Here is a 17,500-nt window from a genome sequence, read left to right on the forward strand (position 1 = left end):
TGGTGTTTTAGTGCCGCGGTGGGACTAATGATCCTTACCTGCCTACTCACCCTACAATAGTCCTGGCTAGTATCTCAGGGCTTCAGGTTCCTACTTGACAACAGGTGAGGAGTCCTGTATAGGGACTAGTTAGGAGTGCAGGGTACAGTTTCAGGTAAGTGGAAGAGGTGTACATCTTCCCTTTCCCTAGTACCAAGGCCCACCTGTTACGTCCTCACCAGAGTCGATCCAGCGACTTCTGGATCTATCACCGGGCGACGCCGTGGATAGTGCTGGTGATGGCAGAGGAGTTGATGCCAGTGGCGCTGATGGGTGTAGGCTCCGCTTATCGACTGGGCTTGGTTTCCTTGGGATCTGCAGTATTACTGGCTATCTGTAGGTGGCATGTGTCTTCCAGCTGAAGTTACCATCATTCAGCTACACCAATGGGAGTCACCACATCCTTCATATTTCCCCTGCTGTCTGCTGACCACTGCCAGAGATAGTTCTGTATTCCTGGTTCCTGTCCTGCCTTGTTCTGTTTAGTGATTCAGGTGTTCTGACTTCTGTGTGTTTCCTGACTACCCTCCTACCTTCTGTTTATGTACCTCGCTGCCCGATCTGCATTTGACCTCTGCTTTGTTTTCTGATTACGTCCTTGCCTGCGTGATTCTGTCCCTGTTTGACCCTGCCTGACTACTACTCTCTCAGACTGCAGCCTTCCACAGGTAGTGATCTCCAGGGCCCTGTGTAATTCCAAATCCCTGTAGCGGGGTTAAAGGGTTTCAGGGTTCTGGGGGTCCTGCTTGGTGAGTGGCTTCCTGTTAACCTGTCCATTACAGCCCATCTGAGTTTGTGGATCCAGGCAGGCGTTACAGCACCATTGTTAGTGTTCCTAGTGTACCCTTGTTTGTCATTGTGTAACCCCCGTCTTTTGTGTATTTTGCCTGCACGCCAGACCATCCCAATGTCCGTTGGTGCCATTGCCTTAATCTTCTCTCTACTAAAAAGTCCCTCTACAGCATAAGCCTGCAGTGGGTGTATGCTCATATGTTTTGTTCTTTAAGGCCTTTTCACTCATTTGTCCTTCTCATCTAGTTACCGAGCTCATCGCAGTATATTACACATGGGTCATGCAGATATAATCGTCTCTAATTGTTAGCCTTTTTATGATTTTATTCCCTGACAAGAAGCAGAGTTCTTGAAAAATGGTTAATAATTGAAACAGCACTTGCAGAATTTTGCATTATACGACCATTGAGGCCTATTTCTGTATAAGTGGGGAGCATTGGTGCACCTCACGGCTCCGGCATGGATTGTGTGCGGTCTGGAGTGACGGATCGGGGAACGTTCTGTATGGACGTCTCCCATGGGTTGTTTGTTTCTACCAGCTGCGCCCGGCACACTTTAGGGCTTGGTGTTATATTATGTACTAACGATGTGTAGTGGGTCCCAGGTGCAGGAGTAAGTAGATTAGTCTCGAAAAATGTTTCTGTCTGTAATGAAATTACTGGAAGAGCAGATCTTATCAATATGTCTTGATGCACTCGTCTGCCAGAAATACCTGCATTGCAGAGGAATCTGCTCCAAGATCAGGATCTGCAGGGGCTCCTCAGGAAGACGGGGTTGGGGTTTGCAAACCTGAAGGCAGCCGTCAGATGTAATTTATTATTAAAGGGAATGTCCCATAAGCAACATATGAGACCGCTCCGCAGGTCAGGTGATAGATGTATGATCGCTGGGATTCCCACTGATCACCAGGACAGGAGTCCCAACATCTTCCTGCAGAGCGGTACTGAGCATGTGCGACCACTGCTCCGGAGATACCTGTGCTGGTCGCACATGCTCAGTACCGCTTGTCGGGGATTCCAGAAGCTAGATCCCTCAGTGATCATATATTTATCATCCATCCTATGGATATATGTTGTTTTATGGGACCAACCGCTTTAAATTTTCTTCCATTAAAAAAAATAAATGAATAATGTAGCCTGCGCCCCAAATTGTTTGCAGACCACTGGCTAAACCTCAACCGCACAAGGAGAGCGATGCGATTGCATCCTTACTGGGAATCAAAGGCTCCGGAGCCTGCGCACATAGGAAGAGAGCGGGGAGCTTGAGGGCTGGGCGCGAGGAGCTTGGAGGGCTGGGCGCGCGGGGAGCTTGCAGGGCTGGGGGCGCGGGGAGCTTGCAGGGCTGGGGGCGCGGGGAGCTTGGAGGGCTGGGGGCGCGGGGAGCTTGGAGGGCTGGGGGCGCGGGGAGCTTGGAGGGCTGGGGGCGCGGGGAGCTTGGAGGGCTGGGGGCGCGGAGAGCTTGGAGGGCTGGGGGCGCGGGGAGCTTGGAGGGCTGGGGGCGCGGGGAGCTTGGAGGGCTGGGGGCGCGGGGAGCTTGGAGGGCTGGGGGCGCGGGGAGCTTGGAGGGCTGGGGGCGCGGGGAGCTTGGAGGGCTGGGGGCGCGGGGAGCTTGGAGGGCTGGGGGCGCGGGGAGCTTGGAGGGCTGGGGGCGCGGGGAGCTTGGAGGGCTGGGGGCGCGGGGAGCTTGGAGGGCTGGGGGCGCGGGGAGCTTGGAGGGCTGGGGGCGCGGGGAGCTTGGAGGGCTGGGGGTGCGGGGAGCTTGGAGGGCTGGGGGCGCGGGGAGCTTGGAGGGCTGGGGGCGCTGGGGGCGCGGGGAGCTTGGAGGGCTGGGGGCGCGGGGAGCTTGGAGGGCTGGGCGCGCGAGGAGCTTGGAGGGCTGGGCGCTTGGAGGGCTGCGTGCGGGGAGCTCTAGGATTGCTGTGACTAACTGAAATGCTGCAAAGCACCACCACGATGACTAAAAGAAGGTTTGTGATACATTCTCCTAATGCAGTGGGGGTTTGTTTTGTTTTTTTTTTAGATAAATGCAGGGAACTTTTGTTTGAGGACACAATTTTAGTGATGTACATTGCATCACGAACAAAACTATGGGTGCAGTTTATAGAAAAATGCTACTTTACCTTTTAAATATTTCAAAGCTCCCCTCCTCCTCTTCCTCATATACAATGACTGATAACCTCTACATACAGTAGATAACACAGGATCCACCATTCACAATAGATATCACAGCTCACCTCTTCCCCTGCCTGTACTATGCCTAATAACAACACTATACAGTAGATATCACCGGATTCACAATAGGTGATGTCACAGCTCACCTCCTGCATGATGACTGATAACATCTCTATATACAGTAGATAACATCAGGGCTGTGGAGTCGGAGTCGTGGAGTCGGAGTCGGAGCTCATTTTGGTGGAGTCGGAGTCGGAGTCGGAGCTCATTTTGGTGGAGTCGGAGTCGGAGTCGGTATAAAATGCACCGACTCCGACTCCTAAAATATATAATAAATTGGGGACAGGAGTGCAATGCAGAATGTGCTGAATATTTTACTAAATAATAACATTTAGTATAATGCTTATATTTAAGTGAAAAATGTATTGTAGTACAATGTGAACATCAGACATTTAATTGTTTTTATGATACAATAATCAAGATATTTGGATAGAACATAAAATATTTATTGGAATACAACTTTAGAACACAAAAAAACTAATAAATTGTAAATATGTAATATATATAATATATATATACAGTGTATATACACACACACAATATATATATGTAATCTACTGTATATTACATAGTGTATTACATATTTACAATTTATTACAGTTTTTTGTGTTCTAAAGTTGTATCCAATAAATATATTTTATGTTCTATCCAAATATCTTGATTATTGTATCATAAAAATTATTAAATGTCTGATGTTCACATACACATATTCATGTACTACAATAAATTTTTCACCTAACTATAAGCAATATATGTCGGAGTCGGAGTCGGAGTCGGAGTCGGAGTCGGAGTCGGAGTCGGAGTCGGAGTAAGAGAATTTGAGGAGTCGGAGTCGGAGCAAGAGAATTTGAGGAGTCGGAGCAAGAGAATTTGAGGAGTCGGAGTCGGAGTCGAAGGTTTGGCTTACCGACTCCACAGCCCTGGATAACATGGGATGCACCATTCATAATAGCTATCACAGCTCACCTCCTATTTAATGACTGGATAATGACTATTTAATGACTCCATATGAATGAGTAAGTCTGGATCAATTTACTGCTATAACCTTGTGAAGAGCAGAAATACGCCCCAATTAATATTGGGGTGGGGTTTTTTTCGTGTTTTTTTTTTGTTTTATTTCTCTATCAAACATTTTTTTGAAAATACATTTACCGTAAATACCTGGTTTAAAAATTGTCATTTTCTTACACATTCTGTTAAAAAGGCAGCACAGGACTCGGGCCAAGAGGGTTGGTTGTCCAGGACTTGGATATTGATGACTTATCTTCAGGATAAAAAAAATCAGATACATGGTGCTCCGACATTGGGCAGTCCCCCCAGATCAGATCAGCTATCTGCGGCCCCCCGGGTCAGCCGTCTGCCCCCACCCTCCCCCCCCGGATCAGATCAGCTGTCTGCAGCACCCGTGACAGCCTGATATAAACTCTTTATAGAAACACAACAGCACAGCGCCACACACTGTAGTGGCCACTCTAGGGTACTGCAGCTGTTACTGAAATGAATGTGATCTGAGCTGCAATACCTGGAAACTGCCACTAAACAGTGTTTGGCGCTGTGCTGGTCTGGGCGTGTACCTTTTGTGCACCAGGATCTGCAATTTTACCCCCACTGATCAGATATTAATTACCTATCCTAGGGTGCTTCATCAATATACAAATCCTAGATCACTTCTTCATGCAGGTGAAACCAGTGTAGGACAGGTAGCTGTGATATCGCCTATTGTAAATGGTGGATCCTGTGTTATTTACTGTGTAAAGAGGTGTTGTCAGTCATTGTACAGGAGGAGGAGGTGAGCTGTGACATCACTTATTGTGAATGGTTGCTCGTGTTATCTACTGTATATACTGTACAGGTGTTAGCAGTAAATGTACAGGAAGAGGTGAGATGTGACATCACCTATTGTGAATGGTGGGTCCTGCATTATATACTGTACATACAGGTGTCATCACTCATTGCATTGCACATGAAGGGGAGGAGGTGAGCTGTGACATGACCTATTGTAAATGGTGGTTCCTGCATTATATACTGTACATACAGGGGTCATCACTCATTACATTGCACATGAAGGGGAGGAGGTGAGCTGTGACATGACCTATTGTAAATGGTGGTTCCTGCATTATATACTGTACATACAGGGGTCATCACTCATTACATTGCACATGAAGGGGAGGAGGTGAGCTGTGACATGACCTATTGTAAATGGTGGTTCCTGCATTATATACTGTACATACAGGGGTCATCACTTATTACATTGCACATGAAGGGGAGGAGGTGAGTTGTGACTTCACCTATTGTAAATGGCGGTTCCTGCATTATATACTGTATACAGGTGTTATCACTCATTGGACATGAAGGGGAGGAGGTGAGCTGTGATATCACATTGTGATTGGTCAATCCTGTGATATCTACTGTGTATACAGGTGTTACTTTTAATTGTATTCATGTCTAATGAAGAGACTACTGAAAAGTCTTATGTACACATCAGTGTGACTGTAGTATGAGTAGTAGCGCCAACTGTAAAAATGTAAAGATTTCAATTTTTAATATGGGTAATACAATAAAAAATTAAAAACCAAATATATTTAAAAAAAAAAAAAAAAAAATAGACCTGAACGCAGATTAAACAATAGATCATTTTCGGATTGCACATTCCCTTTGTTTAGTATCATGTGTTGGTGTAGGATATGTTTGATGTCCTGGAATAGAGCGTGTATATTCTAGGTACATAGAAGATATTGGTTATCCTGCAGCCTCCCGCATCTCCCCACGCGGCGTACAGGCCACTGCCGGCTCTGCAGAGGGTAATACATCTACACAGCCGCTTACTGCGTAGACAGGTTGTTAAAGAGGAATTTATGGCGGTTGTCGCCTACTGTAGGATTAGTGTCGCCGCTGCGGTCTCACAGCACGGTTATGTATTACCAGTTTATGGTGCTGAAGCATCTGTGTATATATAGGGGTAGGCAATGTTTCCACACAAATAGTAATAGCCTAGTCTTAGTCATTCCTTTCATTGTGGGGGTCCCACCTTCAGAGCTCTGCCAATGAAGGGGCTGTGCTTCCAAACTGAGATATAACAAGGCATATAGATGAGCCGCTGTGCTTGTGTAAACATAGGCTACAACCACCTCCCATCAAAAAGGGAGAAGGTCGAAGCCGATCAAAAAGGCCAAGTTTATTTAAAGTGCTTGTCTAGTGCAGCTCACATCTGCATCCCGAAGACGGCAGCTCCATTGACATAATGTCTATTGGGCCAGTGATGTCCTTCTTGCTGATCGGGCACGTGTAACAGCTGGTAAATGTAGACATGATGCCACCCAATATAAGTGATGGCCTTTGGACAACCCTTTTAAGTCACCAAAAACTCCTTTTAAAATTTCCAAAGATACTTTTAAGGGGATGATTGGGTTTTCCAATCTTGACATCCATCCACCTGCCATAAAGAGTAGTCCAAGGCACCACCACCAGTTTGACCAATCATGGAGAGCATGGGCAAAAACCGCAACATTTCGGCATGAGGGTTGGAAGTATGTGATCCTATTTGGACTATTTAGCACTTTGGATTTCTCGGCAGGACCAGGGTGGAAATCGCCGGTTAGTTGGCACACCACCCTCTTGGGTTCTCCTCTTCTGGCTGGTCATCCTTCTCCTTTGGGAAGAGTCCTCTTTTCCATACACCTGGTGTTTATCGACAGAAAGTGACTTCATCCAACAAAAAGAAAATCCTAATAGGATAAAATACTGGTTTTTGCACTTTATTGCCTTTTAGGTGCCACAAATAAGATGTGGTATAGCGATAGATATCCTGCGGCAGTAGGCGCGTCCCGTCCCGGGTATACCGTGCTAATGAACTGCACATGTCCGACATTGCAGGGTCCGGTCTGGGAGACTCCTGTAAGAAGTCAGGCTGAAGCGAATTGAGCCAGTAATGACATTTACTCTGACAGGAGAGCTAGAGACGTTCCAGCTACGTTCTGTATATAAAAAAAAAAATATTGTCATACTTTTTTTTTTTTTTTTTGCAGCGTTTTAGGGTATAAATGACATTTTGATCACTTATTATTCAAATTTTCCTTAAAGATTGAATAGTTTTACATTGTGGAAAAATCCGGCTTTTGTGGATGTAACAAAGCGTGATTTGGACTTGAATTTTTAGGATTTCTAAATTTTTTTTTTTTTGTCCTCTCCTCCCCAGTTGACATGAACCTGTGATCACTTGTTCTATATACTGAAATACTTAGAGATATTCACAAGTTATTAAATTGCTTTAATTAGACGACATGAAAATAAGCAAGTTTGCAATTGACTTGATTCTTCTAATCTCCTGCACAGAGCTTTTATCTTTGAGTGTACAGCTGGTTTCTATGGAGCTCAGCCAGTAGTGCATGTACTCTATCACTGTAGAACCAGAACAAACTACTAATAGCTGGATGTGTTACAGCAGAAAGTGTGTTGAGCTTTATAGCTCTACTAATACTTAAGTTCTGCTACTCACCAGAACTGTCACTAGAGGAGAGCCCGCCCCTGCCAGAGACCAGGAAGTGAGGAGACTGTAAGACTAGAGCCCACCCCTGCCAGAAACCTGGAAGTGAGGAGACTGTAAGGAGAGGAGAGCCCGCCCCTTCCAAAAACCAGGAAGTGAGGAGACTGTAAGGAGACAAGAACCCACCCCTGCCAGAAACCAGGAAGTGAGGAGACTGTAAGGTGACGAGAGCCCGCCCCTGCCAGAAACTAGGAAGTGAGGAGACTGTAAGGAGAGGAGAGCCCGCCCCTGCCAGAGACCAGGAAGTGAGGAGACTGTAAGACTAGAACCCACCCCTGCCAGAAACCTGGAAGTGAGGAGACTGTAAGGTGATGAGAGCCCGCCCCTGCCAGAAACCAGGAAGTGAGGAGACTGTAAGGTGACGAGAGCCCGCCCCTGCCAGAAACCAGGAAGTGAGGAGACTGTAAGGTGACGAGAGCCCGCCCCTGCCAGAAACCAGGAAGTGAGGAGACTGTAAGGTGAATGCATAGCTCTTAGCTGCTGAAGAGAGAACTTGAGAATACCTCTTTTAGGTATTACAGCATCTGGTGAAAATAATGAACTGGAATAAACCACTGATAGCTGGATGTGTTACAGCAGTACGTGGGTTGAGCTTTATAGTTCTACTAAGACTACAGTTCTGCTACTAACCAGAACCGTCACTCAAGGAGGAGAGCCCGCCCCGCCAGAAACGAGGAAATGAGGAGACTGCATAGCTCTGAGCTGCTCAAGAGAACTTCAGAATACCTCGTTTAGGTATTTCAGCATCTGGTGAAATAATGAACTTCTATTAAGCCCAGCTAAAGGCCTCTCCCCCCTCCTAGATTGCGCCTCTTAAATGCCGTTATCAGCGATTGACGGCCGCGATTGGAGCTATAACGCAGTTGGCATCTTCTGAGAATGTAGTGGATTCCGCTTTTGAGCCCGCACACACATCTGTCGTAAATATTCACGGAAGAAAAAACACCATTGCTCACCTGTTAAGTCCCCCCCACCTCTCCCACTTCCATGGATCCCGATGGTCTTTATTTGCATGATGCCAATGATTGACTGCAGCAGTAACCATGATGTACAGCATGTCAACACTACAGCAAAAAAAACCTTTGAAAAATCTCAGACAACCCTTTGCTCACGTCCACATTGGAGCTGGTCGGTACGATGACGTTATGACCCCACACACCTGCCGAAACACATACACAAATGGAAGGTATTCTGCACATGTCGTATCCTCTCCCACATTGGAGCTGATCGGTACGATGACGTTACGACCTCACACACCTGCTGAGACATATACACAAATGGAAGGTATCGGGCACATGTCGTATACTAATGAGCAGGACACATGCATCATGTTTTCCAATTGTGAGCGCACACGTGGGGTCGTAACATAGACACCGCTCATTTCTGATTTGGTAGGGATGGATAACACCTTTTAGCCAAAAGAATGTGAGGATGAAGCCCTTTTGATATCATGCCTCTCCCCTTTCCTGGAGCTGCCACCTGAAAATACCAGGGTAGGCGGCATCTCCTCTTCCCACGCGTTGGGTGTACCTGTGTGCCCTCCCGTTGCGGTATGATTTCACCCGTTATTCTGTAGGTTTTATACTTTTCTCCCTGTCGTGCGGCTCCAGCTGGATAGAATTTGTATTCTCATCGCGTCCTAATAGACGTCGCTGCCAAGACACGTGCGGAGATTCTGTCACTGCGAGTGCCTGCCCGCCGGTCTCCTGTAATTGCCGAGAGACCTCTACTGCCGCCTCTTTCTTCCCTGGTTACTTATTACCCTCGGTGTCCCGACAGCCATCAAACCGGTAACCTTCAGCGAGCTGTGCCTGTCCAATGCTGTCCCCTTTCTTCTAGGACAAGGTTGTATATATTATAGGGACGGTTCCGCCCATGGGGCACATGGAGTTCTGTCCTCTGTATAGGATTACATTCAGACTCCATTAATGGTAGCACTTTTTTGCAAATATGACTGGAAAGATGCTCCACTCATGTACGTGCTCCATCTCATGGTAACCAGTCTTATTAAATAAACCCACCATGTACCAGATTGGATAGATGAAGTCTTCTGTAAGTAGATCCTACGTGTGATTAGATTTGGCAGTTGAAAATATCATGTGGTCATTATCTGGGGTGTGCGCCCCGAGGGATTGTAAGCTCCACCAAGAAAGGGAATGAGGTAAATATCCCACCTACTTCAAGGAGCACACCATGATGGCAGAGGTTAATTTTAGTGGTCAAGAAGGATCATGTTGTGGCCTCATGATTGACATATTATGTTGGTGAGACGCAAATAGTTTTTATGAAAAATCTCCAAGAGTTGTGTTTTTGCAGCTCCTAGGAAAGACCTAAATGTCTCCATCGCTTAACACTAGAAGTCCCAGAGAAGGGTCATTTAACATTTCTACCATTGAAACCCTATGGAGCTCGAAATTCCTGGGATGTCTAGTGTTAAAGGGAACCTGTCATCAGAAATTTAGCTATAAACCTAAAAGTTCCCCCCTCTGCAGCTCCTGGGCTGCATTCTAGCAAGGTTCCTCTAGTTTTTCTGGCCCCTTTTATACCAAAATAAACACTTTATAATGTTGTACCTTTTCGTATGTAAATTTCGTAAATTATCCATGGGGGTGGGCTGCCTGGTGTCCGTTACTGTCCTGCTGCCGATTTACGCCGTCCCCGAACGCTGAATTTCAAACCTCAGGACGCCGCCCCTGGGCGCCCGGGGTCCTGCGCATGCGCTGTGCGACTGTAGCGGGACTGTGCACTGCGTGCACATGTGACCGCTGGTGACATTTTGCGCAGGCACGAGGTTATGGGCGGTGCTGTGAGTGTCATCAGCAAGTGCCGACCATAACCTCGTGACCGCACTTTCTCCTCTTCCTCTCAGATGCTCGCCGCGTCTTCCCGTTAGCTATGGTGTCCTGCTCCGTCCGCTCCTCCCATCTATTTCCTGCTGCAGGGCAAGATGGGAAGGAGGTGACGTCGGTCATCTGGCCAGCGAGCGCTTGCGCAGAACGCTGGAGGAAGAGGGGAAAGTACGGTCACGAGGTTATGGGCGCCACTTGCTGATGACACTCAGAGCACCGTCCATAACCTCGTGCCTGCGCAAAACGTCACCAGCGATCACGTGCACACAGTGCACAGTCCCGCTACAGTCGCACAGCGCATGCGCGGGACCCCGGGCGCCCAGGGGCGGCGTCCTGAGGTTTGAAATTCAGTGTTCGGGGGCGGCGTAAATCGGCAGGAGGACAGTAACTGACACCAGAGAGCCCGCCCCCATGGATGATTTACGAAATTTACATACGAAAAGGTACAACTTTATAAAGTGTTTATTTTGGTATAAAAGGGGCCAGAAAAACTAGAGGAACCTTGCTAGAATGCAGCCCAGGAGCTGCAGAGGGGGGAACTTTTAGGTTTATAGCTAAATTTCTGATGACAGGTTCCCTTTAAGACTACAAATGACCCCTCTGTGTAGTCTCTCCTGTGATGGACTGCTCTGAGTAACGGTTATCACATCATCGGCTGCCGCAAGCAATTTTTCACATTATCTGCTCCGAGCAACAATTGTGATATGACTGTCTTCATCGGCAGCAATAATGGGCTGACATGCGCATCAGCTTGTCTTGGGCCACTTTGGATAATGGTTGTGATGTTATTGGCTGTCCTGGGCAATGTCTGATGTGATGGGCAGCCCTGAGTATGGTTGTGATGTGATGGACAGCTGTGGGCAATGGTTGTGACATTATGGGAGGCCATGGGTATGGTTGTGATGGGCTGCCCTGGGTATGGTTGTTGTTGTTGTTGTTGTTGTTATTATTATTTATTATTATAGCGCCATTAATTCCATGGCGCTTTACAAGTGAAAAAGGGTATACATAAAAACAAGTACAACAATCATTAACGGTTCAAAACAGACTGGTACAGGAGGAAAGGACCCTGCCCACGAGGGCTCACAGTCTACAGGAGGAGAGAGGACCCTGTCCGTGAGGGCTCCGTCTACAGGAGGAGAGGGGATCCTGCCCGCGAGGGCTCACAGTCTACAGGAGGAGGGAGGACCCTGCCCGCGAGGGCTCAGTCTACCGGAGGAGAGATGACTCTGCCCGCGAGGGCTCACAGCCTACAGGAGGAGAGAGGACCCTGCCCGTGAGGGCTCACAGTCTACAGGAGGAGAGGGGATCCTGCCCGCGAGGGCTCACAGTCCACAGGAGGAGAGAGGACCCTGCCTGCGAGGGCTCACAGTCTACAGAAGGAGAGATGACTCTGCCCGCGTGGGTTCACAGTCTACAGGAGACGAGAGGACCCTGCCCGCGAGGGCTCACAGTCTACAGGGGATGGCTGAGGGTACAGTAGGTGAGGACAGAGCTGGTTGCGCAGTGGAGTACTGGACTGAAAGTTATTGTAGGTTGTAGGCTTGTCGGAAGAGGTGGGTCTTCAGGTTTCTCTTGAAGCTTTTCACGGTAGGGTAGAGTCTGATATGCTGGGGTAGAGTGTTCCAGAGTATGGGAGAGGCACGGGAGAAATCTTGTATGCGATTGTGATGTTATGGGTTTCCCTGGGTATAATTGTGATGTGATCGGCTGCCCTGGTCAATGGTTGTGATGCTATGGGTTGCCTCAGGAATGGCTGTGACGTGATGGGTTCCCCTGGGTATAGTTCTGACATGGTGGGCTGCCCTGGGCAAAATGGTTGTGATGTGATGGGTTGCCCTGGGTAAGGTTGTGATGTGATGAGTTCCCCTGAGCATGGTTCTGATGGGATGGGCTGCCGTGGGCAATGGTTGTGACATGATGGGCTGCCTCAAGAATGGTTGTGACATGATGGGCTGCCTCAAGAATGGTTGTGACATGATGGGCTGCCTCAAGAATGGTTGTGACATGATGGGCTGCCTCAAGAATGGTTGTGACATGATGGGCTGCCTCAAGAATGGTTGTGACATGATGGGCTGCCTCAAGAATGGTTGTGACATGATAGGCTTCCCTGAGTATGTTTGTGACTGCATTGGCTGCCCTGAGCGATGATTTTGTGATGTGATGGGCGGCTCTGGGCAATGGTTGTGATGTGATAGGCTGCCCTGTTTTGTTTTGTTTTTGTGACATTATTTGGTGCCCTGGAAGGGTTTGTGATGTCATTGGCTGCTGTGGGCAATGGCTGTTATGTGATGGGCTGCTCTTTGCAATGGTTGTGACCTGATGGGCTACCTCAGGAATGGTTGTGATGTGATGGGCTGGCTTGGGTATGTTTTGTGACATTATTGGATGTGACGGGCTACCCTGAACAATGGTTGTGATGTGACGGGCTGCCCTGGACAATGGCTGTGATGTGATAGGCTGCCCTGGACAATGGTTGTGATGTGATGGGCTGCCCTGGACAATGGTTGTGATGTGATGGGCTGCCCTTGCCAATGGTTGTCATGTGACGGGCTGCCCTGGACAATGGTCGTGATTTGATGGGCTGCCCTGGACAATGGTGGTGATGGGATGGGCTGCCCTGGACAATGGTTGTGATGTGACGTGCTGCCCTGGACAATGGTGGTGATGTGACATGGCTGCCCTATAGAATGGTGGTGATGGTATTGGCTGCCCTATACAATGGTTGTGATGTGATGGGCTGCCCTGGACAATGGTCGTGATTTGATGGGCTGCCCTGGACAATGGTTGTGATGTGATGGGCTGCCCTGGACAATGGTTGTGATGTGATGGGCTGCCCTGGACAATGGTTGTGATGTTATGGGCTGCCCTGGACAATGGTTGTGATGTGACGTGCTGCCCTGGACAATGGTGGTGATGGGATGGGCTGCCCTGAACAATGGTTGTGATGTGTCATGGCTGCCCTATACAATGGTTGTGATGTGATGGGCTGCCCTGGACAATGGTCGTGATTTGATGGGCTGCCCTGGACAATGGTCGTGATTTGATGGGCTGCCCTGGACAATGGTCGTGATTTGATGGGCTGCCCTGGACAATGGTCGTGATTTGATGGGCTGCCCTGGACAATGGTCGTGATTTGATGGGCTGCCCTAGACAATGGTTGTGATGTGATGGGCTGCCCTGGGCAATGGTTGTGATGGGATGGGCTGCCCTGGACAATGGTCATGGGATCTATGCCCACACAGACCGCTCCTCAGTGATGGGTCCTGATTTTTTTTCTTCCTGCTCCAAAAGCGTTAGATTTCGTTTATCCTGTGGAACGCGCTGTGATTTCCGCTGTGAGGAGGGTGGGGGTTGTCGCTGTGTACAGTAGTATTCTTCTCGGGGACACACCCGGCTAGTACCGCCGCCTCCTGCATATCCATGCACTCTCCGCCACAAGCCACTGTCAGTGACAAATGGGAGCACTTACATTATCTGCTGAGGAGCAGGCGCTCTCTAATGGGCTCTTACAAGATGAAAGTGCTGGAAATCTTATATTTACAGATCTCTATTCTACTCCTGCCTCACTGGGAGCGGTGGTTTTGCAACATCTGGAGAGGGTCTCTGCTGGACCATATCCAAAAAGGCATGAATATGTAAGAGACCGTGACATAATGCCATGAAGAGCAGAGTAATACTGCTATACTGCTGCTTGTACACAGGACAATCAGTCACTGTAAGGATGACTACACCATGTTTGCAAAACCCTGTCTGTGCTCATGGCCCGAAGGATAGAGACGTTAACACAGAAAACAATGAACGAGAGGTCGCTCATTCCTTTAAGCCGCAGATACATTTGAGGTTATGTACAGTAAACACTCCCGACATGTCTGATCTCAGCGACATGTTCTCTTTACCATGGAAGAAAATTCATGTGCTCGGTGATGTGCTCCCTGCGGCATAAAGCAATGTGTGGGGGCAGTATTACTACTGTAATACTGCATGTAAAAGAATATAACTACTGTAATACTGCCCCAATGTACAAGAATATAACTACTGTAATACTGCCCCAATGTGCAAGAATATAACTACTGTAATACTGCCCCCTATGTACAAGAATATAACTACTATAATACTGCCCCTATGTACAAGAATATAACTACTATAATACTGCCCCCTATGTACAAGAATAATACTGCTCCTATGTACAAGAATATAACTACTATAATACTGCCCCTATGTACAAGAATATAACTACTATAATACTGCCTCGATGTACAAGAATATAACTACTATAATACTGCCCTCTATGTACAAGAATATAACTACTATAATACTGCCCCCTATGTACAAGAATAATACTGCTCCTATGTACAAGAATATAACTACTATAATACTGCCCCTATGTACAAGAATATAACTACTATAATACTGTCCCGATGTACAAGAATATAACTACTATAATACTGGTCCTATGTACAAGAATATAACTACTATAATACTGTCCCGATGTACAAGAATATAACTACTATAATACTGCCTCGATGTACAAGAATATAACTACTATAATACTGCCCTCTATGTACAAGAATATAACTACTATAATACTGCCCCTATGTACAAGAATATAACTACTATAATACTGCCCCCTATGTACAAGAATAATACTGCTCCTATGTACAAGAATATAACTACTATAATACTGCCCTCTATGTACAAGAATATAACTACTATAATGCTGCCCCCTATGTACAAGAATATAACTACTATAATACTGCCCCTATGTACAAGAATATAACTACTATAATGCTGCCCCCTATGTAGAAGAATATAACTACTATAATACTGCCCCTATGTACAAGAATATAACTACTATAATGCTGCCAGGTGTAATGTGACTGTAAGACTGCAGAAGATCCTTGGCTTTGTATCTTGTGTAATAATACATGAGTCTTCCACCATTTATGTGTCTTTCTTCTGTTTCCTTTGACAGATAGAAGATGATAAGCCGACCCTTCAAGTCAATCCTAACCAGCCAACGCCAACTCAGGATCCCTCCCTCAAGGCACCTGATTCTGCTGCTTTGACAATAGAACCATCTCCACTGGATAAGAATAAAAGCTTCTTTGCCGATGAGTCCGAACCTCTGCTGCGATGCGACTCTACGTCCAGTGGTTCCTCCGCTCTTAGCAGAAGAGGCTCCTTTATAACCAAAGGTAACTGAGCAGGGTACACTTTGGTGCCATCACTGCCTAGATCTTCCTCAATGGTTATCTACACGAACTGGAGAAGTTGAAAGCCATAACATCCTGGCACATCTTTCTCGGGAAGACTCTTATTACTGATATTCTAGTGAGTAAATGTTTGATCACTGAGGCACCCACCAATCATGTCTCGAATACCTTTTTGGGCCCAGATCTAGAAGAGTTATTAGACATATTATTGGTGGGTGCCCTAAAAGTAAAGAATTAGGTAAAGGGGGGGGGGACCCGGTGACCATTCTACTAAACTGTAAGAAGAAAAAGTATTCTCTTGCGTGAAGACATTGACATATGGATGGTCCTCATTTTTTGGCCTGGGTTTGGAAAAGTTATTTGACATAAATGGTGGTGCCCTTCAATAAAGCAAATAAAAAGGGGGCCTTGGGTATCAACCAGTCCACTAATGAGTAGGAAAGGAATGGATTCTCTTAAATGGTGATTTTTGTGATTTTGAAGTATCAATGGACCTCTAATACCCTACATGGCCCAGATCTAGAAGACTTATGAGAGGTCCATTGATACTTCAAAATCTCCACGTAAGAGAATCCTTTCCTATGCATTAGTGGACTGGTTGGTACCCCAGACCCCCTTTTTTAATGCTTTATTGTAGGGCACCCATCATTTATGTCAAATAATTTTTCCAAACCTAGGCCAAAAAACATGAGGACCATCCGTACGTCATTGTCTTCACGCAAGAGAATACTTTTTTTTTTTTTTTTTTCTTACCCTTTAGTAGAGTGCTTTGTCCATCAGGTCCCCTTTACCTGATGCATTATCCGTAGGGCACCCACCAATCATGTCTATAATAAATCTTCCCAGTCTTGACCAAAAAAAGGGTACTAAAGGACCATTGGTTCTTCAACATCTTCACGCTGGAGAACATTTTCTTTCCTATCCTTTAGTGAAGTGGTAGGTACACCATGCCCCCTGTATCTGATTCTTTATCACTAGGGCACTCACCAGTCATGTCAAGCAACTGGTTTGGGAGGAACATTGGTATTTTAATGTGTCCTACCTGTTTCCTCTCTGCCTTTTGAGGAGTATTAGGAACACCCTACCATCTTTTTCTTATGGCAATCCTCACAATGGGACCCTCACCGATCAGTCATTTATGGAATCTTTTACATTAATATCATAAATTTGGCTTTGTCCAAATAGTCCTTGAACCAGTTCAGTATGAGGAACACTTGAATAGTTTTTGGGTAGAATCAATACTTATATAAATTTGTTCTTCTCACAGAAAAAAAGGACACGGTACTCCGCCAAGTTCGCTTAGACCCCTGTGACCTGCAGCCGATCTTCGATGACATGCTACCCATCCTCAGTCCCGAAGAGATCCTCATCATCGATGATATACCACAGTCCGAAGACAAACTGGATCGTCTCTTCGAGATAGCAGGCGTCAAGAGCCAAGAGGCCAGCCAAAAACTCCTAGACTCTGTCTACAGCCACCTCCCTGACCTGCTGTAGCCTTGGTGATGTCTACAATAAAGCTCTTGCCTTGAATGACCGAACTAGCGGGTAACTTGTTTCTCCAGGCCAGTCATAATGAAACGTCATCCCTCACTTATCGCATTCACCCAACCGTGGCATTGATTGGGATGCTACGTGTGCTGCAAACACGTGTTGGATTTGCAGCTTTGTACATATCATGTTCATTTTCTGTTCAAGGGAATTCTCGTCACCACGTTCGCATAGCCGTTTATAGTCCGCTCCATATTGACGTGAAGCCATGGAGGTGCTTTTTGGATTCTCAAAGGCATTCCACCACAATATGGCGGGATCCATTATGTTGCATAATGT

The 17,500-nt window shown here is 46.8% G+C and overlaps 1 protein-coding gene across 1 annotated transcript in view; it reads left to right on the plus strand.

Moving 5' to 3' along the window:
* TNFRSF21 (TNF receptor superfamily member 21) overlaps positions 1 to 17,500 on the plus strand; it is a 61,329-nt gene that overhangs the window by 42,978 nt on the left and 851 nt on the right. The window contains 3 exon segments of the mRNA XM_075341608.1: positions 14,001 to 14,092; positions 15,430 to 15,652; positions 16,938 to 17,500. The exon segment at positions 16,938 to 17,500 is cut by the window's right edge and continues 851 nt beyond it. Coding sequence (XP_075197723.1) covers positions 14,001 to 14,092; positions 15,430 to 15,652; positions 16,938 to 17,167 — 545 coding nt within the window. The 3' untranslated portion in view covers positions 17,168 to 17,500.

This window comes from Anomaloglossus baeobatrachus, chromosome 3 (assembly GCF_048569485.1).
Source record: "Anomaloglossus baeobatrachus isolate aAnoBae1 chromosome 3, aAnoBae1.hap1, whole genome shotgun sequence".
NCBI classification, from domain to species: Eukaryota; Metazoa; Chordata; class Amphibia; order Anura; family Aromobatidae; genus Anomaloglossus; species Anomaloglossus baeobatrachus.